General features: G+C 43.7%; 1 protein-coding gene across 7 annotated transcripts in view; it reads left to right on the forward strand.

Annotated features, from left to right (window-relative positions):
* DGKI (diacylglycerol kinase iota) overlaps window positions 1–27420 on the forward strand; it is a 240341-nt gene that overhangs the window by 192431 nt on the left and 20490 nt on the right. For 5 of the 7 annotated variants that reach the window (XM_053407435.1, XM_053407436.1, XM_053407438.1 and 2 more), the window contains 3 exons: window positions 2785–2912; window positions 5232–5357; window positions 15357–15382. In XM_053407435.1, coding sequence (XP_053263410.1) covers window positions 2785–2912; window positions 5232–5357; window positions 15357–15382 — 280 coding nt within the window. The remainder of the gene's footprint in view (window positions 1–2784; window positions 2913–5231; window positions 5358–15356; window positions 15383–27420) is intronic. The other 2 variants (XM_053407440.1, XM_053407442.1) reach the window with 1 other exon arrangement.

The raw sequence follows: 27420 nt of genomic DNA on the forward strand, positions 1-27420 counted from the left end.
TGTGATGTTCCATGACCTCAGAAGGAGATGGACTCTCCTTCTCTGAAAGTTTTTAAACAGAGGTTGGATGTCCATCTGTCAGGGACACTTTAGCTGTGATTCCTTCACTTCAGGGGTTGGACTAGATGAACCGTGGGGTCTCTTCCAACTCTACAATTCTATGATTCTAAGCAATGCTGAATTAAAATTCTAAGATGTGCTGCATGCAAATCAGGTCACAATTTTTTTTGCAACTCAGGACTCCAAATCTCAGAGAAAACTTGAGCCCGTTGTTTAAATGTTGGAACCTCACATTCAAAAATATTGGAGACTCTTGCATTCAGTAGAGTATGAATTAAATAAAACACCCTGTGTGCACTGGCAGAAGACAGCCAAAGTCAAAAGAACATTTAGAGGCAAAAAGGATCTGCTCTGTCTTCTTGGCTCAAACCCAGTTTGATGTCTAATAGCACAACTTTCGTCTCCTTTCTTGCTTATCTTTCTGTGCCTGGGACAGCTGCATTTTAAAAAGCAAATCTCCACGTTTATCTCCTTTTGCTGTTTACAGTCTGCCTGAAATCCTAATCCACTGCATGGGAGATAAGATAACTCTGGAAATTATGATAATGTTACAAGCCAGTACATAATACATCTCCATGCTTTAAAAGCACATCAAACTAATGGTACCGACATTTGTCAGAAATGTAGCACTTTGTGTGCGTGTTGAAGTTTCACAAACAGTAGTAGTAATTCTGTTTAGGCTTCCTTTTTTAAAAAAACAAAACAACATTTATTGGCTGTGCAGCTGCAACAAACTAACTAAAGGTGTGTTTGATGCTTTATGGGACTATAAGCAGAGCCCTGTTGCATCAGACCAATGGTCCATCCATTCCAGCATCCCATCTACTGTATATATTTCTGCTGCAGTCCTATAGAATGTGTGGAGCTCAATGTGATGTGTGTATAAAGGTAAAGGTAAAGGGACCCTTGACCGTTAAGTCCAGTCGCGAATGACTCTGGGGTTGTGGCACTCATCTCGCTTTACTGGCCAAGGGAACTGACATTTGTCCACAGACAGTTTTTCCAGGTGATGTGGCCAGCATGACTAAGCCGCTTCTGGCGAACCAGAACAGCGCACAGAAATGCTATTTACCTTCCCACCGGAGTGGTACCTATTTATCTGCTTGCACTTTGATGTGCTTTCGAGCTGCTAGGTTGCCAGGAGCTGGGACTGAGCAACGAGAGCTCACCCTGTTGCGGGGATTTGAACCGCCGACCTTCCGATCAGCAAGCCCAAGAGGCTCAGTGGTTTAGACCACAGTGCCACTCATGTCCGTGATGTGTGTATACTTGGGAATAAATCCCATTGAATTCAACAGAACCTATTCCCCAATCAGTGTGCATAGCCCTAGCAGGCAATGCTTTAGCCTTTTTTTCATCCCCATAACAATATTTTATGGTTGCCTGCCTCATTTTATAGGTGGGAATTGAAACTGGGAGAAGGAGCAAATGGGGCACTGCCCCACTAACCCCAGCCTCTGCTCAGCCAGACTCAACCAGCCTGTCTTCTTACTTACATGCAATCCTGGCAGTAGCACTGCCAATCATCTTCCTCCTCCTTAGTCACAGTGTGAACATCCAGGGAGTAGGATGGAGACAAAACTAGAATTAGTTGGCCCTGCCTGCCATCAGTGCTGGCTTCACCTGATTTTGGTCTCCCTGCTTTCTGCCCAGCCAGTCCCAATGGGCAGCTGCCCCCGCTGAGATGGTGACCCAGTGAGTCTAACACTATGTACCAATGGCCCAGTTCCAACCCACTCTCCACTGTTTGAAAGAGTCATGGTATCATAGAACTGTAGAGAGTTGGAAGGGACCCCAATAGTCATTCAGGAATCTCAGCTAAAGCATTTATGACAGGTGACCATACAACCTCTGCTTAAAACCCTCCAAGGAAGGAGAGGCCACAACCTCCTGAGGAAGACTATTCCACTGTCAAACAGCTCTTACTGTCAGAATGTTTTTTTCCTGATGCTTCGTTGGAATCTCCTTTCTTGTAACTTCAAGCCATTGGTTCAAGTCTTTCAATAAAAGCACCCAGCTTGGGGTGGTCAGTTGAAATCTCTGTGCATATTGACTCCTCCTTAAGGCCAGCCATTCACCATGCACAAGACCCAGGGTGGGTTTTGTTGTTTGTTTTTGCATTATATGGTGTGTTGGGAAATAAAAGACATTTCTGGTGCCGTCCCCTTAATGGACTTCTTTGTGTGATGTTTGGACACACATGCTTGGTTATCAAAGAACATAAGAAGAGCCTGCTGGGTCAGGCCAATGACCCATCAGGTCCAACATCCTGTTTTCACAGGATCCTGTCAGATGCCTGTGGGAAACCTTTATATAGCACCCAACCACAAGCACACTCTCTCCTTCCTGCAGTTTCCAGCAACTTGCATCCAAAAGCCTTACTGCCCCTGATCATGATGGCAGAGTGTAGCCAACATAGCTGATCAATAGGACTTTTCCTCCATTAATTTGTCTAATCCTGTTTTAAAGTATTGGGGGCCATCACTGTCTCCTATGGGAGCGAGTGCCGTCATTTAATTATGCATTGCATGAATAAGTTTTTTCCTGTATTTTCTGTCTACAAGGAAAGCTTTTGTATGGGAAGGATTTTCAGTTCCTTTCCCTGCAATGGCCATGACCTGCTAATCATGGTGAACATTTTTTTTATGTCTAGAAATTGAGTTCCATTTAGTTCATTGTGCACAAACTATGGATTAACCATTCACTCTCATGCTGTTGCTGCAGGAACATTTGCACTTCGTGACTGAAATTTCGCAGGACGAGATTTTTATTCTGGACCCAGAAATGGTGGCAACGCAGCCTGCAGGGACACCTCCAGGAATGCCTGATCTGGTAGTGGAGCAGGCCTCTGGGTAAATTTCTTCTTTCCCCCCAGCATGAAGTGGGATCTGGAAGTCTCTGTACATACCGTATCTTTCCTTTGTATAATGGGAGCTGCTCCAGAGGACAGTTTCATGCATTCACCATTGTGAAGAGTACAAAAAGAGAGAAAGTGTTCATACAGGCTAAATTTCAAACCAGAGATGTGTGGCTAATGTTTGCTCCTTTGAGAGATGCAAGGACTCGGCCTACATGGGAATTAGGCATCCTGCTTGCTTCAGGTTACCCAGATACCAGTTCTTGGTCCTGATGGTTTTAACTGCCAGTGACTTCTGGGTATCTGAATTTTTGCTCCTCTGACTTAAACTAAATAAAGGAACATTAGTTTTGTGCAATTTTATGCAAACTTCTTCAAAGAATTTAGAACCTGTTTGATTGGCGCTACTTTCCTAAAGGCATCCTGGGAATTTATTTGTTTATTTTGCTTAGAGGTTTCTTCACCAAAAATGGTCACAGTTCAGAAAAAAAGAAGAAGGTACAATGAAACATCTGTCTTATCTATTTTAAACTGAAGATTGTTGTGCATTGTAAGAAATGCCTTTTAGATTTTCACAACAAATCTTAATTGCATTTCATCAGTGTGGTGTCTGAAATACTCCATGAGTGGCAATCCAGATGGCAGGAGTATCAGGAGTTCAGCAGAAGAGCCCTCTTGCAACCTTATAAGATTGGCAGGTGAAAATAATGGTTAAGGAAACATGCAAGAGTATGAGAAGAGTTGTGAATAATCAACTCTGCAGAGAAGCAAGGCATGGAATGATCCTCTTCTGGGAATAGTAATATGGATGAATCAGTCAGTTTCAGTTTGCCCCCACACCTGCAAAGGAGCCTCAGAGACAGTACTGGAATTAGAGTTATATTTATTCAAAATAGAACAAGTTGGAGAAGCGGCAAACCAAATTCAACCCAATTAACCCAGCTTCAACTAATTCAAGAAGTACAGGCAGGTGAGGGTTTAACTCATTCTGGTAGGGAAGCATCTCTCAAGCCTTCCTGGGCACGTGTTCCAGCCTCAGACCGGAGCTCTCCAGCAAAGGATGTGGAGCAGTAAACAAACACCCTCCTTGCCAGGGTGCTGAGCAATCATCTAAGGTGCGCATGCCAGGCCTCGAAGATGCCTCCATGTCACCCCAAACACAAAGTACTGGCAGATCTCCGAAAGGTGTCCTCTACCCAATAACGCCTCATTTCCCTCATGATCTCTCCACCCATTCTTTCCTTCCCTGTCCATGCTTCATGCTGCAACAGGCACCATCCACACCACTGCAGGAATGCTGAATGAACTGAACAATGTGAAGCAGGCAAAAGGCAGGCGGGTTCCTAGGCCAATCAGACTGCACACACACACACACACACACACACCCCAAAATAAAATACCATTCCTTCAACAGATGATTTGCTAATGCCCACATTGCACACAGGAAAAGAGGAAGCTTGCAAACCAGTAAGCATGTGATCCCCTCATCCTCTCCCTTTGGAAGCAACAAGCTCCTGAGCTGTCTTCTGGAGCAGGGAAGGGGTGGGGAAAAATATGCACCCACTTTACAGGTGGGAGTGAAATTTTCTCAGTCTCTCATTTAGCCCGTCTTCTGTTTGCCCCATATCTGCTGCAGTTTGCAATTGCTGCTTGATTGTAAAACAAAGCAAAGCAAACTTAAAAGCAGTTCCTTAAAATGTCAGCATGTAAATTTTCCCCAATATACCAAGGCTGGCTTGCAACTTCACCTGTTAGAAAAAATTCCCTTATTTATGTATTTTTGCATTCAGTTTACTGATTTGTGTGCACTAATACATTGGTACCTCTGGTTGTAAATGGGATCCGTTCTGGAGCCCCGTTCACAACCTGAGCAGAAGGCAACCTGCGTCTGTGCATGCGCGGGTCGCAATTTGCTGCTTCTGCACATGCGTGTGATATCATTTTGAGCGTCTGCGCATGCGCGAGCGACAAAACCCAGAGGTAACCCTTTCTGGTACTTCCGGGTCGCCACGGGACGCAACCTGAAAACGCTCAACCTGAAGCAAACACAATACGAGGTATGACTGTACACCTCCCCCCCCCTGTATGCATTGTTTTTGGCATGAGCATAGAACTTCAACATTTGGAGAAGCACGAATTTAGCCATGTTTCAGTTAGCGTGTGGGTTCCTGAAGTGCTAATTAAGTAGGTTCACATTTGAAAAGGTGAACCAAGCAGCACTACCCCACCCCCCGCTCCCCACCCCACCCAAAAATAAAGCAAAAACTCCCATCTGAGAATAATGGTGTTTTCCATTTGGAAATCTTTTTCTCAGAATATCAGATCGGTGGAATCCTGCTGTTCGAAAGCGCATGCTGAGCGACAGCGGCCTGGGGAAGATGTCCCCTCACTACGAGGTACCTGAGAAACAAAAGGAGGCCAGCAAGACGCACATGCTGCAGTAAGAGCCCTCTGCATTTCTCTGCTTGATGCTGCATTGCTACCACCACCAAAGGCAATTTTACCTGCTCTTTTACAATGCGTTTTCGATACACTGTTCTGATGTGCTCTGCATTCTCTGCTTTCTCTCAATCTGCCTCATACTTTTTCATCTTCTTTAATTTTTTAAATCCACGTTGTGCACCCTTGGTTCAAACTAAGCCAGGGCATATCTGAACTGCAAAGGGAATGTTGCAACATTTGAACGAGGAAGAAGAGAATGTACGAAGCTGCTTAATATATTGAGTCAGACCATTGGTGTATGTATGGCATGTTAGGTGAGGGGCAGTACCTCTGGTGGGGGACATGTCCCCCTTTGGTCCCCACCCTACACTCAGATCTCACTCAGATCTAGCATGTGAGGGTGGCCACATCCCAAGAAACAGTTTGGCTGGGTGGCTAAACCAGGCAAGGGTAACCAATGGGTCTTCAACCCTCAGTGAGTTAGGGACTTTGCGGATGAGACCAATAATAGATTCAATGGTCAGGAAGGCTGTTTCTGTACATTCTGCAGAGGGAAATGAGGGGCAGATGGGGCTCATCAATTTGGGAAGGTATCCCATCCAGGAGAAGGAAAACTTGGATCTTAAACCTCCACTGCTTTGTGGCTAAAGTTGGGATAAAGTCTTTGGGAACAAACCCTTAGGAATAACCTCTATCTGCTGCCTTGTGGGACACCTTTGGGAGAATGAAAATACACATGCAGTTGTACCTTGGTTTTTGAACAGCTTAGTTCATGAACAACTTGGAACTCGGAAGCCGCAAACCCAGAAGTAGCTGGTTTGCAAACTTTGCCTCGGACACTGAATGTCCGGTGTGGCTTCCGTGGCTTCTGATTGGCTGCAGGACACTCCTGCAGCCAATTGGAATCCGTACCTTGGTTTCGGAATGGTTTGGAAGTTGAACGGACTTCCGGAATGCACTCTGTTTGAATACTAAGAGTACCACGTACATAACTATATGCATGCGCACGCACGCACGCACACACACACACACTTGTCACAAGAAGTATTTTAGGTCTGCTTGAATTGGCCATGTCAGGTCTTTATGGTGCTCTCTGTGTATCTTGGAAATTTATTTTCGAAACACTCACCAGGCTGTCCTGACCTTCCTTGGATCACGTGGGCAGAGCACATCACAACTCCAAGACCCTGGGCTGGGGGCCTCTAGAATGCCTGAGCTATAAATCCAAAGAGCAACACTTTCAAATTCTAGCTGGCCATAAGTGAAGCTTCTCTGAAGGGAAGACAAAAGGCGGGGGGGGAGAGAAAGAGAATTCATTCCCTGACCCTTAGCAGCATTTCAGAGCAACTTGAATAATTGTAGGCTCATCCATGACAGTTTTTGTAACAGACAAGAAAGACAGGAGTGCACTCTGTGAAGAACAGCTAGTGATGGTTCTTAAGATGGTACGTTAATCTAGAGTCCCAAATTTACTTGCATTTTCACTCCTTGTTTTTTTTTTTGCCCATGTACCTTCTTGCCCTCCTGGTTCATAATTATAACAAGGAGGCAGAAGAAGGAAGCACATAGAATGAAGGCAATTGCACAACTCTCTCTTTCCTTCTGTTTGTCTTGCATCACAACTTCTGCACAATTTTTATTTGTAACTTTTAGCGCAATTTCATTTCCACCCCACCTTTCCTTCGGGGATCTCAGATTGGCATCCACATTCACCTCTCTGCATTGTGCTTCTTGTACACCATGTAGAGATGATTGCATTTCGGCAGCATGCAAACTGTTTAAGTAGCTTATAAATAAAATAAATCGGCAGAACACCCCTTTGAAGTTGGCTAGGTTGAGAAGATCATGGGGATTTGAACTCTGACCCTAGTCTGTCTGTCTAGAATCTGACCACGGCACCAGACTACCTCTTCAGCAGCTGATTTTTAAATTTATTGCTTTATTTTGCAAATTTTAGAATGACCAGGTGGTTTATTCAAATATACAAGAAAAAAATGTTCCCTCTCTCCTATGTGGTCAGACTCAGTGAAGGTGTTTGTTTTTCCAAGAGCTAGACTTGCAATTCACTTTTGTGAAGGCCACATTTACATGATGTTTCTCCAATGAAAATAGGGACATCCTAGGGAAAAGTGGGACATTCTGGGATCAAATCAGAAACTGGGACAGCTTCTCTAAGTCAGGGACGTCTCTGGAAAATAGGGACACTTGGAGGGTCTGTAAGAGTAGTCATTGGAACATCAGATGAATGAGGGAAAACTTAAGTATACCCAAGTAACATGGGCCTGTTTTATTGTATTTTAAATATATTGCAAACTATCATGAGAACTTTGGTTAGCAGGCTGGGTATAAATACTGAAAGTGAACAAATGAATATGCTAGCAAGAGACTTGTTGAGCAACAGCAATGACAGCTTTGCCACATGTGTGCTCCTTGCGATCTAAATTCGAAACATGCCAGTTTGGTTGTGTGAATGGGATCGGGATCCAGCCCTATGCCCTACATCTGGGAAGGACCCCTCCAACCAAACTGAGTTTGCCTAATTTCAACTGATGTTGTGATGCTTGTTATTTCCTGCCATCGTCCTTGGGCAGAAACACCAAACCAAAATTCTGTCTGCATAAATTAAACCAAGGCGAATGACATTTTCCTTGCATTTGGCCCTCTCGCCCTCCTGGTGTTTGAGGTCAGGGATAGATGGCACACAGCTGCTTCTGGTGAGAACAGGAACATTTTTGGGTGCTGTCCAGATGTGGTGGTGAAAAAAGAGTATACTATAAAGCGTTGAATTGCTGCCATCCACTCCCATTCCTATTCTGAGTGAATAATGTTTTTTATATAATTCAAATTTCCTGAAGTGGAAGCAAGATTGCTCTTTCCCCCTCCTTCGAACCTTGGAAGCAGAAACTCTTAATTATGTTTTTGTAGCATCTCTGCACCTGACGCCTCGTGGAGGAAATTTGCCCTGCTGACAAATTGCTCTGGCAGGTAGTGACACACAAAATGCACCCACATGCCAGGAGCTTACAAATTGGCATCTTCCAAACAAGCTTGCTGTTGACTAGCGCCACCTCCATTCCTTTCCTTTTCCCCTTCCCTCCTTCTGTCTCTGAAATGAACAAATAAGCTCCTAACCTTTCTTTGGGACTGATTTCAAGCAGATTGGCTAAGAACATCACTGGCCATGGCACAAAAATATTTTGCTGCAATTTAGATTTTAAATGCTCTTTGAATATTGCCAGCGACTAAAGCAAAGGCAAACAAAAAAACATTTTGACAGTGAAGTATAAGACTTTAAAAAATGTTGGAATACATTTTAGGATACAAACTCGATGTTGGCAGAGAAGATAGACATATGATGCCTTTCCCATTCCTCACCATAATGTGAATTATTTTCTCCCCTCCATCTGGGTCTGAGTACTTACCTTGACCAGATAAGAATAGGTGATTTCTTCAAAAGCCTTCGCAGACTTCACTCGCGATATCTTTTTCTTTCTTTCTTTCTCTCTCTCTCTCTCTCTCTCTCTCTCTCTCTCCTTTTCTGTTTATTATTCTGTTCAAGTGAAATGGTCAGAGAGACATAAAGGAAAAGAGTGAACAAATTTCAGGGTCATAAACATTTGTGCAATGAGTTTCTGTCTGAATAATGAAGAGGGGAAAAGGCCCGTGGGAATCTGATCTCTGTGGAGTTCTTCTCACAACTCTAATCTGGGGTAAAATTCAAAGTTCTGGCTTTGAAAGAAACAAATGGCTTGGGTCTAGGATACCTCAGGGATGGGCACAGCATCTACTTTGCATGCAGAAGATTCCAGATTCAAACCACCACACCCACATCTCCATTTCGGACTAGGACTATTTGCCCCATCTGAAACTCCAGAAAACGGCTGCCAGTCAGTGTCAACTGGTTTTCCTCATCCTTGGGTCTCCTGATGTTGCTGGACTACAACTCCCATCATCCCTGACCGTTGGTATTGCTAACCAGGGATGATGGGAGTTGGGGGTCCAACATCTGGGGACTCAGTGTTGAGGGAGGCTGAAGTAAGTAATTTTTTTTGTTTATTTAGTTCATAAATTTTATTTCATTTTTAAAAACCTCAAAGCAGGTTACAAAAAATAAATCAGTAAAATCAAGAAACAACAACCATACTTGAGTATCTGGATCATAGAATCTAAGAGTTGGAAGGGACTCGCAAAGATCTTCTAGGACCCACGTGCCTACGGGACCGCCTCTCCTGGTATGCCCCGCAGAGGACCATAAGGTCCACAAATGACAACATTTTGGAGGTCCCAGGTCACAAGGTGGTTCGATTGGTCTCAACTAGGGCCAGGGCCTTTTCAGTACTGGCCCCGACTTGGTGGAACACTCAGTCACAAGAGACTAGGGGGACTTGACATCTTTCCGCAGGGCCTGTGGGACTTGACATCTTTCCGCAGGGCCTGCAAGACAGAGCTGTTCCGTCTGGCCTTTGGTTTGGACTCAGTCTGACCCTTATGTTTCCCTCCCCTTACAGTTTTGATTTATGGGCTACTTTTAAAATGAGGCAGCATTTTAAATTGCATTTTAACCTGTATTTTAAATTGGGGTTTTTTTCCTATTATGTTTTTACTGTAATTTTACTGGTGTTAGCTGCCCTGAGCCCGGCTCTGGCCAGGGAGGGCGGGGTATAAATTATTATTATTATTATTATTATTATTAGAGAGAGAGGGAGAGAGAGAGAGATTGCACATACCGTACTTTTGTAAACCAAGAAAATCTTTAATAAAAATACATTAAAAAAAGAGAAACCCTCTAGGTGGCAGTAGAACATTGAGGATAGCAGCTTGTATAATCGCTTCCTGAACTTGGCTGAAACTTTGCAGCAGACAGAAGTGGCAAAAATAATAATAATCTTGAACCAATGGTGGATATAACCTGAGCTGCAGAGGGGAGGAGGTACCACCAGAACCGCTACCCGTCCTTTTAAAGATTTTGGATGTTACGCAATCAGGATTCTAAATTGTGCAGGGACCCTGCCCTACCATGGAAATCTGCCCACTAAAGAAGTTCACCCTCAATCCACTGGAAGATGGCAGAGTTAGGCCACCAGGAATGTGACAAATGAGACAGGGCCAGTGAGTCTAACCCTGCCTGCCTGCCAGGAAAAAGCATGGGCCGGGAGGTTGAACAGGACTAGTACAATGCTGAGATTTTAAAAAATGCACCAGACTATTAACAAGAATGGTTGAATGTACAGATGGAGACTAGGAATGGGAATTTAATGAGATTCTCAAACTCATAGATCCACAGAGATCTCTTTCTAATTCCCATCTCACTCCTTAAATTTGACGAGAAGCAAGATTCCCTACCCCCCACCCCTTGGTTCTGCTAAACATGAATTATTCTTGTGCAATATTTTAGACACGATTATATATCCAATACACACATACGATATTATTGCTTTCCTAAAGTAATCATCACATTGACAGGAACCTGCAGCAAAATGTATATAACTGTGTGGAAATGCAAATGCAGCCAACCAAGTTCTACTCAGAGTAAACCCATTGGAATGAGCAAGCCTAAGTTAGCCATGTCCATTTATTTTTCAATAGATCTGCAATGAGTTGAATTTAGTTGGATGCATCCCATAGTTATAGAAGTATACTGCAGAAATATAGCACAGTGTGGGATATGGCTCTTTTATAGGTACTATACATATAGTAAAGGTAAAGGTAAAGGGACCCCTGACCATTAGGTCCAGTCGTGGCCGACTCTGGGGAATAAAATAAAATGGATTTGGGAGAGGGAACTATGCAGGCATCAGGGACCAGCAGGTCTCTGAGGGATGTGTAGAGGAGGCAAGGGAGCCTGAGGAATATCTAGAGGAAGGGGTCAGCAATTTGTGTGGTTCTGTGCCACCCACAAGGCAAGGGTCAGGGCTCTGAGAAGAGGAATAATAATAATATTTATACCCCACCCATCTGGCTGGGTTTCCCCAGCAACTCTGGGTGGCTCCATAATAAAAACACGACAAAACACCAAACTTTAAAAACTTCCCTAAACAGGGCTGCCTTCAGGTATCTTCTAAAAGACAGATAGTTGTTGATTTCCTTGACATCTGATGGGAAGGTGTTCCACAGGGCGGGCGCCACTACCGAGAAGGCCCTCTGCCTGGTCCCCTGTAACCTCACTTCTCACAGGGAGGGAACCATCAGAAGGCCCTCAGAGCTGGACCTCAGTGTCTGGGCTGAACGATGAGGGTGGAGACGCTCCTTCGGGTATACTTGGCTGAGGCCGTTTAGGAAGACTCAGGACTGTCAGAGGCAGATGAGGCCCTTTTAAAAATAAAAAATAAATGCATCCTGAAGAACTGGACTTAGATTGGAAAAGAACTAGGGAAACCAGAATTGACAGATTAGCCTATCCTATGCTGGAGACAGATGCTCTGCTGCTATTTGTTTTTGAACGTCTGAAGATGGTTTGAAAGAAAGATTGCTGCTTTTTTGGGGGGGGGGGAGATTTTATTGTTTCAAAACCCTAAAATGCATCTTTAAGTGAACATGTGCATGTGAAAACAAAACGGGGGTGAACTGCATACCATCAGATATGAAACCTCTCTCAAACCACTTTAATGGACTGAATGGATATAACCTTTAAAAAATAGCTTTCGTGTTCTATCCATTGCAGAGGAACAACTAGTGAGTTCATTGGAACCAGAGAGAGAGAGAGAGAGAGAGGTGTTTTGTTTTTAAAAGAGAAACAACATTCAGCCCCCTCTTTTTTTCTTGGCCAGCTAACTGGCAGAAGTGCTTATCAGAAGGAGTTAGTGGGTATGTGTAAAACGAATTACTTGAGTGGCAAAGAAGAGAAAGGCCATAAAACTCCATGGCAGTGCTATAAAAGTATTGTTGTTCAGCCTTTTAGATTTTTAAAGGCTTTTCTTTCAGATGCTGTGGGTGGCAGAGGGTTTCAGTTGCAGGGTTATTGGTAAAAATAGCTGCTTTACATCGGCTTGACGTTTCTCTGGAGGCTTTTGTCTTTATGAATAATACACCCAGTTGCCGGAATTTCTGTAGACCGTGCCTGGAGGAGGCTGGTTGAATTTCCATGAAACCTCAAATCCCATAGACTGAGCTCACAAGGTTGCAAATCCCTTCCTTCCCATACAAAGGCATGCCTACACTGCCGCCTTCCTCAAGCGACAAGCCTCCAGCAGACTGAAAACACCAGGAATAGTCTGACTGGCACAGAGTTTTCCTTTAATGCTAAGCTCCCTTGGCCACTGTTGGCCTTCAGTCAGTGGGCCTTAGGAAGAAGGCACAAAGCCCCAGGTCCATTCTGCACAGACAACGTGCTTTCTATTGCTGACCTACACTTGACTTTGGCTTTTGACAGCACCTTGCATTGGGCCCAGATAGGGTTGCCATATGTCCTCTTTTTCCAGGACCTGTCCTGTTTTTTATGGGTGGAGTCGTCGTAGTGATCCAGAGTTAAAAATAGAAGTCGACAAATGTGTCCTCTTTTCTCTCTCTTCAAAATATGGCAAACGAAGCTGGTAGTCATGTCTTTGGATTGGTCAGGGTTAACAAATAAAAGGAGTAGGACTCCTACCATTCTCTACTGATTCCTGCTTGCCCCATTTTTTTTTAATATTTTGACAAAGCAATAATAATAAAAAATGAAATAATAATAAAAATATGCACCCACCCCGAGACCATTCCATTGTAACTATCCAACCTGCCAAAATTTCAATACCTCTTGCGATCATTTGATCCCTTTCCGTTTTAAAAGTACAAATTCTACAAACAATTTCTATATCTCCTCAAAATCATTTCTCTTACATATTCCCCATCTTGCCGCTTGCCCCATTTTAGGTTTGAGTTTTTCCATTTTCCAACTCAAGCCTCACATTTTAGTGACCCCCACCTGGAGATCCAGCTGCCGATACCTTCTCTCTCCCCCTCCCTACCCTGTAGTTTTGCATCTATCTTATGCCTTATCCTTGGCCTGGTCCCAACAGGTGCACACCATAATAGCAGAAGTATAAACTTTATAATTTTCTTAGCAGCACTTGCCATGGTTATTCCCCCCTCCTCCTCCTCTTTTGGTCTTTTCAGATGCAGAGCTAATTACCTCTACCTGTCTTGCTGTGATAGAAATGCTAGCGAGACAAAAAGGATGCTAAAGTAAATGCTCAGTTATCGCTGCAAAATGGATTATTGTATGCTGTTCCGTTCTGGATCCCGATAATTGCAGTTGCCGTTGGTTAGCTGTCCCTTCTGCCGTTGAATGGCTACAAGGGGCACTAAACTGTAGGGGGCTGGTGGAAAAGTTATTCTCATAAGCACTTGTGTAACATGCTTTCCCCTTTGCCTGCTTCTCCCAGGGAACACAGCTAAAGGAGTGGTAGAGGTGGGGTTTTAACAAAAACAAGTCTCCAGCTGACTTGGTATCTATTCCTCCCCACTGAAAATGGTAGCTAATAGTAGCTTCGTGGGAGGGGAATTAAACTGAGAAAACAGGGTAAGGAATCTGTACCCCTCCCAATGTTGTTGGGCTGATTGGAGCTGTAGCCCAGCAACACCTTGATGACCACAGGTCTCAGGTAGACCTGACGCGGGTGGCGCTGTGATCTAAACCACTGAGCCTCTTGGGCTTGCCGATCAGAAGGTCAGCAGTTCGACTGCACGATGGTGGTGAGCTCCCATTGCTCTGTCCCAGCTCCTGCCAACCTAGGAGTTCGAGAGCGCACCAGTGCAAGTAGATAAATAGGTACCGCTGTGGCGGGAAGGTAAACAGTGTTTCCATGCGCTCTGGTTTCTGTCATGGTGTTCCATTGCTCCAGAAGCAGTTTAGTCATGCTGGCCACATGACCTGGAAAGCTGTGTGCGAACAAACGCCAGCTCCCTTGGCCTGAAAGTGAGATGAGCGCCACAACCCCATAGTTGCCTTAGACTGGACTTAACCATCCAGGGGTCCTTTACCTTTTTACCTCAGGTAGAGTCTTTCCCATCACTTGCTTCCTGGTGCTTTTAGACTGGATTTTCCAAGGACTGACCCTGAGACCTTTAGGAGGAAAAGCATGTGCTCCTGGAGCATGACTGGCATTATGGGGCAGGTGTCACAGAGTTGCCCTCCTGACAGCATAATCAATGCTGCTTAGCTGGGGAAAAGCATTGTAGATTTGTTACAGGGGCACACTGTCAGAGCCAACCCAGTACTCCCAGAAGTGCACCTAAGCAACACTTCCCTTACCACTGCCCTGCCCCTGCCCTTTCCACTGAGCTACTGTTCTTCTCCCTGATCATGTCTGTGATGCACACCAGCAGTTACTTTGAAGAGAAAAGTGAAGTGTTGGAAAATCTGGCCGCAGAACGTTCGCTCTGCATTCAGCTTGGCTAGGAAATCTCAGTGGAGCCACTGCTGGATTTTGATGGACCTTTGGTTATCAATTCACCTCTGACCTGATCCACAGAAGCAATTTCCCCCGTTATTTTCTTTCTCTGACTTGAGACTACTGAAGATAGAAACTGACTACACACATGAGGTTGAGATAATGGGTGGCAATAGCTTGTTCCTTGGGGAGGCAGAGATTTCAGGGCAGGTCTTAGAGAGCAGTAACCAGGCTGATTATTGGGGGGCAGCGGGAAAACCCAGGGGAAGAGAGATGACAGCAGTTTATCCCTCCAGCTGTACCTGTTTACGAGGCACCCTTCTTTTTTCTCCTTATATTTTCAAATAATAATAATAAAGTACTCCTTTTTCCAAAATCACAGTGACGCAGAACTAGGTGGATGTTTTGTGAGGCTCATTCTGATGCAAAGACGGAATGAAGCGGGATCTGAATTTTAGCAATTGTTAGGAGCTGAACATAACATAACCTGTAGAAGTATTTCGCATCAGCCAAACTCTGCTTTACTAAGTGCTGCTGCATAAATCCCTGAAAGTGCACTGAATTTCATTTGTTTTCCTTTTCATCTTACCAAAAAAAAGACTGATGGGTCTTTGTTGGTTTACTTCCAGGTCTCCGGTTTCTTCAGAAGATCAAGGTGAGAATCTATTTTATTTGTCTGCATGTTGTTGTTAATTGTCCTATTGCAAACTCAGCTTGATAAATATGAGTTTTGCTCAGGTTAATTGGATGAGAAGTGATCTAGATTCTTCACCGCCGCTAGCCCTCGGTCTGATTGGGGAAAGTTGGGTGAGCATAATATTTGGCATTTGTCTACCTAGGATATTCAGAAATGATTTCCACTAATCCACACAATGCCTTGTAAGGCAGGCATGAGCATACTTCAGGTGTCTAAGATCTATTTGCTTTGTTTAGTAAATCCCCAAACCAGAACCAGGTGCAAAAGACATAGGACTTTATCTGAGCTTTCTGCTCACACAGTGAGACTTCATTCTCTCCTCTCTGGAGCAGATTTTGAGGGTGTATGGGGAGCTGCAGGTAAGAGGGAAAAAGCAGTAAGTTTTTCCCTGCATGCATACACCTCTGGTGCAAATGGAATGGCAGCACTGGATACAGCCCATACAGTTAGAATTAAAAAAAACAGGTTGCCTCTGAGCATATTCTCACTGAAATACTGGGCAAATAAAGATGGATGTTTGGGTCTTGGGAATGGAACAACAAGGACATACCCATTGGCCTGATTACAGGTAGGTAGCCGTGTTGGTCTGCCATAGTCAAAACAAAATAAAAAAATTCCTTCCAGTAGCACCTTAGAGACCAACTAAGTTTGTTATTGGTATGAGCTTTCGTGTGCATGCACACTTCTTCAGATACTTCAGATTCTTCATTGGCCTGAAGAACTCATGGCTGCCTGTTCCAACAAACAGCAGACTCCCAAGATTCCCATGTTTGTTTTCATCCTGCTGTCTTGGACCCTTTAACACAAGGGTGGGGGAACCTGTCTTCCTTCATCCTCAACCCCGCCAGCATGGTCAGAGATGATGGTAGTTGGAGTCAGCAACACCTGGAGGACCACAGGCTCTTCTCCCTGCTTTAGCCAACACTGGGGCTTTCTGTTGCAAGACTGGGTTTCCTCCTGTTGCAAGACTGAACCCAAGGTCCGCTAATAAGATGGGAAATCATAACTGATACTGCACAGGTAGCAATGTGTTCATTTCAATGCGTCTTGCACAGGAGAAGCTCTTGATGAGCTGTGGCCCAGTTTCTGAGCAGAGAAAGTTCTCCTTTCTTCCAGTCTTTGAAATGTCATTTCACAATGTCAAGAGAGCACACGCTATTCCCTCCCGTTCGGCCACGGCTGAGTGATATGTTTATTATGTTGCATTTGATCCTTGCCAAAACCTGACTTCATTGCCTCTTATTCCCTTGCTTCAGAGGAAACATTACATTTTAATAGGTTGTCCTGGATACCAGTATCATGCTATTTGTCAATGGGCAGTGATTTATTAGCCGGGCTTATAGGTTTTCTTTACATTATCGTATTACTCTGTCATTTTATCTATTAATTGAGTGTCAGGCAGCATATGAAGTGCTTCCTTATGGATCTTCTTGGCTTTAATCTCCAGTATCTGCCCCTACCATCTCCCTTTCCTTTCTGCCTTCCCTGTTTCCCTCCTTTGCACAAATTCCTCTCATGTTCCATTTACCACCTGTGCCTCTGTGACAGGGGACCAGCTCTACAGTTTGATCAATATCCCTAACCACTCCAGAACCATAAAAGCATTTATGAGCTTACTTTGAAATGGAGAATCAAAGCCGCAAGCACTCTTCACCTATCATACCAAGGACATTAAAAGCTTCTGTTTAATGACAGTGAAATAGCTGATTGAGAAATGTATTACAGGGTAGAAGAATGGTTACAGGCGAGAGCCTTTTATGATGCAGCAGGGTCAGAACATTTAGTTCCGATGCTTGTAAATACTGTCTGTCATCCACCAGGAGAGGAATCGCCTTGGAACTTAGCTCTGCCTAGGCTTTGCCCCAATGCCGCAGTGATGGCTTCACTTGGCAAATGGGGGCTGGTTGCAGCAGTCCTACGTGTTTCCCCAGCTGTCCCCTCCAGCAAAGCCGCAGACTTGGATGGGCAAAGCATTTTGGTGCCTGCTCTGTACTCCAAGGTCAAACCCTGTGTCCTGGATCATCTTTGGGGATGATGCTCCCTGGTTCCTCACTATGCTAGCCTGAAGCAGCCTGATGTGCTCCCTGGGTTGTGTTTTCTCAGGCTTAGTGATGATGTGCTGTCACGGGGGCAGTCAAGAAATACAAAAGATTTCTTTCTGCCATCGCTCATTGCATTCTCTTCTCCTTGGGGAAAGGTCATAGCAGGGACAGTCTTTCGTAATCTTTTGTGATGTGGTTCCCCGTGTGAGGTCAACATTTGGCGTCCCTCAGTGGATCTTCTCAGTTATGAATCTTCTCAGTTTTGCACCCCTACAGCTTGGCACCCTGCATAGCAGAACCGCTCACACCACCCTAAATCTGGCACTGGTCATAGCTCAGTGGCACAACATCTGCTTTGCATGCAGAGGGCCCTAGGTCAATCCCCAGCATCTCCAGGTAGGATGGGAGAGACTTCTATCTTCTGGCTGTGAAGAACCCTCAGCTAGGTGGACCAATAGGACCACTCAGGGAATGGCATCTTCCTTTGTTCTTAAATGGTAATCCCAGCAAGCTGAGGATCTCTCTTGGCTTATGGAATAGTTTTTTGGGGGGGGATTCATGGCTCCCCAGATCTCTGTTGGGGGTATGGCAGACAGGAGCAGAGCATTGCTGGTTAGGCAACACATGTCCAAGAATTTAAGAACACCCATTTTCAAACCAAAGCCAGTCTAGCATTTTGTTTCCAATAGTAGCTAGCGAGATGTCTCCCGAAAGCATTAGCACATAGGTAGGCAAACTAAGCCCGGGGGCAGGATCCGGCCCAATCGCCTTCTAAATCCGGCCTGTGGATGGTCCAGGAAGCAGTGTGTTTTACATGAGTGGAATGTGCCCTTTTATTTAAAATGCATCTCTGAGTTATTTGTGGGGCCTGCCTGGTGTTTTTACATGAGTAGAATGTGTGGTTCTATTTAAAATGCATCTCTGGGTTATTTGTGGGGCAAAGGAATTCGTTCACCCCCCCCCCAAAAAAAAAATATAGTCCAGCCCCCCACAAGGTCTGAGGGACAGTGGACCGGCCCCCTGCTGAAAAAATTTGCTGACTCCTGCATTAGCACATGAGGCCACTGCTCTCCTGAAGCTGAGCAGGTCTGAGTGTGGTCAGCACCAGAATGGGAAACCGTCAGGGAATCACAGGTATGCTGCCTTGTGTTGCATAATGGAAGAAAAGTGGGTTAGAAATGTAAATAAACAAAATCATTGGATCTGCTATTGGAGGCTGTGAACAGGAATGTGCCTTATGCCAAGTTAGGAGTATAGCATCTAGATCAAGGGAAGTAATAGTGCCACTGTATTCTGCTCTGGTCAGACCTCACCTGGAGTACTGTGTCCAGTTCTGGGCGCCACAGTTCAAGAAGGACACTGACAAACTGGAACGTGTCCAGAGGAGGGCAACCAAAATGGTCAAAGGCCTGGAAACGATGCCTTATGAGGAACGGCTAAGGGAGCTGGGCATGTTTAGCCTGGAGAAGAGGAGGTTAAGGGGTGATATGATAGCCATGTTCAAATATATAAAAGGATGTCACATAGAGGAGGGAGAAAGGTTGTTTTCTGCTGCTCCAGAGAAGCGGACACGGAGCAATGGATCCAAACTGCAGGAAAGAAGATTCCACCTAAACATTAGGAAGAACTTCCTGTCAATAAGAGCAGTTCGACAGTGGAATTTGCTGCCAAGGAGTGTGGTGGAGTCTCCTTCTTTGGAGGTCTTTAAGCAGAGGCTTGACAACCATATGTCAGGAGTGCTCTGATGGTGTTTCCTGCTTGGCAGGGGGTTGGACTCGATGGCCCTTGTGGTCTCTTCCAGCTCTATGATTCTATGATTCTATGATTCTATGATTCTATGATTCTATGATTCTAGACCACTGACTGACCTAGCTCATCATTGTCTACACTGAATGACAGCGACTCTCCAGATCCCAGGAATCTTTTTCTTACTTGGAGGTACCAGGGATGGAACCTGGGATCCTCTTCATGCAAAGCAGATGCGCTACTGCTGAGCTGTGCCCCTTCCCCTATAGTTGCAAGCTTTAATCCGCAGATGAAACCATTAAAACTTTAGTTGATTGAGCAGTGAATATGAATCTTAATCAGTAAGGCAAACTTTAATTGTTTCTAGACTGCATTTATAACTCACGTTGCACCAGGCACTTAACAACAAAGCTTGAACGCCACATTTTAATTAGTGTGGCTGAGACTTCAGGGCACTCTTTCTCCTTTCTTTTCGGGACTTATTTTGGTTTGGATATATTACTCTTACAGGGAACTTAAGAAAAAAGCAACACTCAAGGCAATCTCTGAGACAATGAAAACCATAGGGACCCCGGTGTGGTTTGGTTTTAAAATCCTCCTTAAAGGCCAGGCAAAGAGGAGAATTTTCTTATGATCCTTTCTCTCAGAAACATCAACATTTTGAGGCTTCTCCCCAACCCGCCCCCCGCCCCCTTGTTTTTTGGAGGTGTCAGGGAAGAGGGCCTGTTTCCCCTCCCCCGCTCCCGCTTTTGCTTCTAATATGGAAAAAGTAATAAAATATTAAACATGAGGTTGTTGTTTTTCTAGTATTGCATTGTAGTTTCTTCCTCCCCCCCTTTTTTTAACTGAAAAAGTTACAAACCGAACATCTCCCTTCCCCGCACTTTTTGCCAACCCAAAGACATTGTTCAGATGTAAGCAATGATAGCAAAGTTTGTGAAAGCACTGAAGTGGAGATAGACTGAAAGTTGCCAATATCAATATGAAGGAGAATGTTAACACAGCCATATATTACGGAATGAGGCAGGTACAGTTTGTCCTGTAGAGTCCTCGTTCCTGTACTGGATGAATGACCATCAGTTCACCATAAAAGTCAGTCTCTCTCTCTCTCTCTCTCTCTTGCCCTCCAGCCACACAAAGTTTTTGCATCAGTTTTTCAGAAGCATTTTAAATTGTTGTTAAAAGCAGGCTTGTTGGTGGTGTTGTTTTTTAAAAAAATGATAATTTAATTGTTTTATCTTGTTTGTAAACCACTTTGCCTTTTCAAAAATATAAAATCAATTAAAGAGGTATGTAAATTTTATGAAATAAATAAAATGTTGGCCTGGGTATATTACAGACATTGCAACGGAGTTGAATTTGTAAGATTAGCAAGAGGAAGGTCCCAAAGGCCGGCGATCCTTAGCCACTTTGCTGCGTGGCCTTTCACACCAAATCAGTGCCCTCAAACTTCTCAGCAGACAACTCTATGGGGCAAGTCTTTCATCCTGCAGTTTGTACAAGTCAAGCCACGCAGCCCTGACTAGGATTTACTTTAGCCGTCAGAACTGATAGCTGACTTGCATTCAGGCTACAGCTTCCCCTTGTCAGAGGCATTGAGGGGAAAAAAAAAAGACAAGACAAACCTATTGCACGGACTGCAATTCCCGTAGGGGCTTTGCTGACAAAGAAACAAGTGTCAAACTCTCAGTTTAAGCAAGGGCTGCCCTGTGGGATATGTGGGAATTCTGAACAGGTGAGTGAAGTGCCACACAGCCCAAGGGAGCCGGTGAGAGAAGCTGAATGGGACAGGCAGATGGTTTGTGGCTTATTTTCTGAGCCTCCTTGATAGCAAAATCTGCAATTCTGGGAAGAATGATGCAGGGTCAGGCAAATCTGAAAGTGTTGAATGGCAATCTGTTTCCAATCCTACTTGAAGACAATGCCTCTTCCCAGTTTTTGTCTTATTCTGTGATGCCGGAATTTGGGTTATAATTCTGATCCTGCGTTCTTATATGGCACTCGTGGGAGACAGCCTGGCAAATTCAGGTTGTGCAGATCTTGCGCAAGAAACCTGCTCCTCCCAAAGATCTGATCTTTCGCGATAAGGAAAGCTATCTTCACAAACAAATCGGGATGAATGCTTAATAAACAGGTCATCTGGAGGTGCCCTGGCTTGCAAGTAGCTCAAAGTCACACAGGGAATCTCTTGTAAATAGCTTCCATGGTTAGTAAAGGTAAAGGTAAAGAGATCCCTGTCCATCAGGTCCAGTCGTGACCGACTCTGGGGTTGCGACGCTCATCTTGCTTTATTGGCCGAGGGAACCGGCGTACAGCTTCCGGGTCATGTGGCCAGCATGACTAAGCCACTTCTGGCAAACCAGAGCAGCGCATGGAAATGCTGTATACCTTCCCGCTGGAGGGGTACCTATTTATCTACTTGCACTTTGACGTGCTTTCGAACTGCTAGGTTGGCAGGAGCTGGGACCGAGCAACGGGAGCTCACCCCGTCGCGGGGATTCAAACCGCCGACCTTCTGATCGGCAAGCCCTACGCTCTGTGGTTTAACCCACAGCGCCACCCGCGTTCTCCATGGTTAGTAGCCCCATATAAAGGCAGTCTCACTGAATGAGCACAGCAAAAACAAGGAGGCTCAGGCAGCCCTTCAGACAAAGGAAAAAGAAGGAATCTCAGTCTCCAGTCAAAAGCATTCTGAGTGGGCCAGCAGTTTGATCTTTTTCGTCCTTAAATTTTTATTTATCTTTTTTGTTTATATACATTACATCAATTATTTAATCATAGTTTTAACAGTTTTAACATTTTCAGTTTCGACTCCCTTTCCCCTCTTTCTGCGGTTCCTTACATTTTTGTCCTTTCCTGCATACTCCAAGTTGCCTTCACTTATTCTTTTTAATCGTCTATTCTCATCTATATCTCATCTATATTTCTAAAACTGCAGGTTTTTATAATAATCCTGCCAATGTCTTGATCTGTTTACAATTTGTAAATACTCAATAAACTACTTCCATTCCTTTCTAAAACGTTTGTTGTCTTGATTTCTTATTCTTCCAGTAAGTTTTGCCCTTTCTGCATATTCCATTAGTTTCTGTATCCAATCTTCTTTCGCTGGGACCTCTTCATCCTTCCACTTTTGGGCAAATAACATTCTTGCAGCTGTAGTCACATACATAAATAAATTTCTATACTGTTCGGGTAGTTCTAATCCTATAATTCCCAAGATAAATCCTTAAACTCTTTTAATTTAAACTCTTTTAATTTAAGTTCTCCACTCTCCTCTCTTAGCAAATTTCTATAAGTCGCGCAACTTTCCATCATATTTTTCTTTTTCACCACTATGGCTTCCAAAGGTGAAAGCCAAAGTGGTGTTTTATTCTCAAATAAGTTTTTATATTTATCCCATATTCTATACATTTCCCCCCTAATTATATGGTTTGCGAAGGCTTTATGTACTTTTGCCTTTCCAAAGCACAAATAAGTGTGCCAACCAAAAATATTATCATCACCTTCCAAATCTAAAGTATGTGGATTCTTCAGTAGCAACAGACAAGATGCTTCATAATATAATCTCATATCCCGTAGGGAGAAACCTCCTCTTTCTTTTGTGTCTATCAGTATTTAATATTGTATTCTCAGTTTTTTTCCCTTGTCAGATATATTTATAAATATCTTTTTGCCATTTGTTGAAGCAAACTGTCTTGCTGATCACCGGTATTGATTGAAACAAAAATAACATTCTTGGTAGTACATTCATCTTTATGGTCAACATTCTACCCAGCAACGAAAGTTTCATTCTACTCCATATTTGCAAATTTCTTTTAATATTCTCCCATGTTTTCAGATAATTATCTTTATACAGCTGTAATCTGTTAACCATACACCTAAATACTTAACCTTCTTTTCAATCTTTAGACCTGATATATTTTGCAATTTATTTTTACTCTCATCATTCATGTTTTTTACCAGGAGCTTGGTTTTATCTTTATTAATTTTAAGACTTGCTATTTCTCCATTTTTTCTATCTCTTCTAATGTTTTCGGAATTGACTCTATTGGTTCTTCTACAGATATCACTACATCATCACCAAATGCTTTTAATTTGTATTGTCTCTGTCCCACCCTTATTCCTTTAATTTCTTGATTCCATCTTGTGTGGTGTAGTGGTTAAGAGCGGTAGACTCATAATCTGGGGAACCGGGTTCGCGTCTCCGCTCCTCCACATGCAGCTGCTGGGTGACCTTGGGCTAGTCACACTTCTCTGAAGTCTATTAGCCCCACTCACCTCACAGAGTGTTTGTTGTGGGGGAGGAAGGGAAAGGAGAATGTTAGCTGCTTTGAGACTCCTTCGGGTAGTGATAAAGCGGGATATCAAATCCAAACTCTTCTTATTCTTTGCATCAAAATTTCTAAAACTAATATAAACAATAAAGGTGACAGCAGACAACCTTGTTTAGTGCCTTTAGTTATCTTACAGTTCTCAGTCAATACGTTATTTACTATCAATTTTGCTGATGGTTCTGTATACATTGCCTTAACTCCTTTTATAAAAGTTTCTCCACAGCTCATATATTCCAAAACTTTAAACAGGAGACATTATCAAATGCTTTCTCTGCATCTAAAAACATTAAGGCTGCTTATTTTTTTGCATTTCTCACTTCTAAGTATTCAATTAGAACCAAAGAGGGTCAAGAAGCCCTTCAGACAAAGGAGAAAGGAGGAATCTCAGTCTCCAGTCAAATGCATTCTGAGCGGGCCAGCAGTTCTTGCAATTAGGAGTGAAAGCATTTGCATACGAAGCCTTGATTAGCCTTTCACTCTGCGTTTGCTTTTAAATGTGCCATTACTCAATTGCTCTTCTCCCCTTGCCAGCATAACAGTGTTTTAATGAAGTGCATGGGATAGCCAGCCAAAATCGTACTCTCTCCACTCACACATCTCCTTCATCTTCCTGCTCCTGTAATCCCTCCCCAACCCCCATCTTTCTTTCAGCTTGACAACTATTTTCTCCCTTTTCATCACTTCCAAAAGTGGCATCAACTTGTCATTGGGTTAGTTTTCTTCTTCTTTAAATGGTTGTCTTACAGAATACACTGGAGAAGCCAGCGAGTCTGGCGCTCTGGTTGCTCACAGCTTTTCTTAGACCAGGGCTAAGAAAAGAAACCTGTGGCCCTCCAGGTACTGGTGTTGGACTCCAACTCCCATCAGCCCCAGGAAGCACAGTGAGGGATGATGGGAGTTGTAGTCCAACAACAAATAGAGGGATGATGGGAGTTGTAGTCCAACAACAAATCGAGCACCACTGGTTCCCAATCCTTGAGTTAGACAACAAAACTGTCACTCTACACCTTCACAATGAGGACCTTTTCACATGTTCTGTAGGCTCTGTAACCCTCTGCACAGGTTTACAGGAAGCAACAGCCAATCCTGGTACTCAGATGGTACTCATCTGTATTGATACATATGTGCCATTCACACATTAAATTGCTAGGTGTACACCTAAGCAACCTAATGTTGAATTGGCCCCCATCTCTACTTTGCAGGTTGGCTCATCTATCCAGTACTGTCTGTACTGACTGGTAGCAGCTCTCCAGGATGTCTTTACCAGCCCTATCTGGAGATGCCAGGGATTGCTCTTGGGACCTTCTGCATGCCAAGCATGGTTCCCCATTCATTTGAACGCACAGAAATAAATTCTTTTTTTTTAAAAAAAATAAGAATAAAATAAAAATAAAGAATAAACATATGCACAAATTCTTCCTGCATTTTCATTTCTTTTTTAGATGTAAGGTACTATATTTACTTTGCTTGAATTATTCTGGTTTTATGTAAGCCACTTTGTGTTCTGTGTGTAAAAAGGCTGAGCAAAAATTAGCAAAACAAATAAAACATTCCACTTGGGGGAAGATGTGGTATAGCTGTGCTCTGGGCTGCAATCTTATACTCGCTTACCTGGTAGTAAGCTCCATTGAACTAAGTGAGGCTTACTTCTGCGTATGCATGTATGGGATTCAGTGGCGTAGTGTGGGGTGCAGGGGGGCCGGCCGCACCGGGCGCAACATCTGGGGGGGGGCGCTTGCACTGGCAGCTCTCTGCCCCTACTAAAATCCATGGGTTAGGGGGCGCAAATTACTTGCCTTGCCCCGGGTGCTGACAACCCACGCTACGCCACTGATGGGATTGCACCATTGTAAGCCCCCTCTTTTGTTGTCTTGCCCCCCCCATTTTAAACACTTTCTGGCTTGCTACTGTTCATCTAACAAGAGAAAGGGAGAGGAGTTGGGGCGGGGAGAGTCTTTCTTTCATCTATCCTTGTTGAATGAAGACTACAGGAATAAAGGAAACGCTCCATTTATCAGGTCCGCAACTGTAGTGTGATGGCTTTAAGACATTGCTATTTCTAAGAATAGAAATGTTATTTGAGGCACTGTCTCAAAACAATGGCTTATATCAAGAGGTTATAAATTGTAGTCCCACAAAATGTCTCTGCCTTTTATCAGTTCAAGGTATGCCTATGAATGTTACGAGTTGTATTCATTTGCAAACATTTTCACTAAAAGTATCAGTTAATTTTAAAAATAGCAACTTTTAAAGTAAAGCTTTAAGATAAAGTTTAAAGCTTTGGACTCAGCTACATTGGCAAAGAAAAAATGCTTTATGTGCATTGTTTATGCATTCTAACACCGTGACACCAGGCGGCGCTGTGGAGTTCCATTTTTGTCAACCCGATTTCTCATGCAAAGTTTGCAACACATTTAACTGAGACGCTTCTTTGATACCTCTAGATCCAGCCTATATTAAGAATGCTCACTACTGAAAGGGAATAACTGGAACAAGAATGTGACATACTGCGGAATTCAAACTTTTGACCTCAGATTTAAATGATAATGTTTCAAGACACTGCACTACAACCCCAGAACTGATAAACTGACCCCTCTGGGTTAGTTTAGTTTTGGTTAGTTTAATATTTGGTTGGTTTAATCTGTGTCACCTACCTTAAGCAAACTGGGGTCACCAACTTGGTGCCCACGAGCACTGTGGCTCCCAAAAAGGCATTCACTGGTGCCCCGGACAGCTTCCCAAGACTCTGAGCTTTCGTTTAAAAAGAAGGAGCAAGTATCTCAGCCTGGATAGCTGAGTTGGTTACAGCATGATGCTGATAACACCAAGGTTGCAGGTTTGAATCCTGTATGGGATGGCTGCCTATTCCTGCATGTCAGGGGGTTGAACTCGATGATCCTCAGGGTCTCTTCCAACACTGCAATTCTATGATTCTAGCTCTCATAGAAATGAAGTTATGGAGTAAGAAAGGCAGGTACCTTCTAAGCAATTTATGTGAAACGAATGTTCTGTGGCCACCTTGTATATTTTCCCTGGTACTGAGGAATGCTCCCTGATGCTATTAGTAGCAGAATCACTATTTGTGTGTGATCAGTATTGTGTGATTTCCACAATCAGGACCAGCAAGACATAGCTGATGTCTGATGGTTGCGGGTGGTTGTTTCTTATTTTGTGTTATTCCTCACTCCCCATGACAGCCATTTTATGACTGGTGCCTACAGCGCACTCTCAAAATTCAAAACGTGCCCACTGATCCAAAAAGATTGGCGACTTCCAGTTTAGTGCATGCTCACATGTGAAGTGGAAATATTTATGGGGACTATGAGAGCCACATCTTGTACCCACCATGTATGCTTTCATTGCAGTTTTAAAGTCTCCTCTGCAGTGCTGTGTTGACATGAAATTACTGCAGTTTAGGGTTGCTTTTGTAGACTGATTGGAAAAAAAGGAGAAGGGAAAGCTGTGCTAGAGCTACCAGCCAAATAGGTAACTGTGAGAGCAGTTTTCCAGAGCTATGCAATGCTTAAATGTTTTTTTTAAAAATAAATAAACAGCAGCAGCTCTAGGGCATTGGCTTGTTGTAAATTACAGGGAACAGAACTTATTCTTTCAGTCCAACATCTGTTGCCAGTGTCCCAACATTTCTGAAAGAGAGAGTCTGTTTCTTAACAATGCCGGTTGTGCAAGGTTTACCTAATTGACAGGGGGGGTTGGGGTTTTTTTTTTTTTACACTGGCAGCTTCAGCAAAGAGCACAAAGGTTTAAAAATGCATAGAAAAGCAAGTTACCTCTTTCATCCTCCCGGCTTCTCCCTGCTAGAAGAATGGAAGTCTATTGATGATCTAGCCAGCCCAGAGAAATGCGCCGTGTTGCC

This window comes from Podarcis raffonei, chromosome 10 (assembly GCF_027172205.1).
Source record: "Podarcis raffonei isolate rPodRaf1 chromosome 10, rPodRaf1.pri, whole genome shotgun sequence".
Lineage (NCBI taxonomy): Eukaryota > Metazoa > Chordata > Lepidosauria > Squamata > Lacertidae > Podarcis > Podarcis raffonei.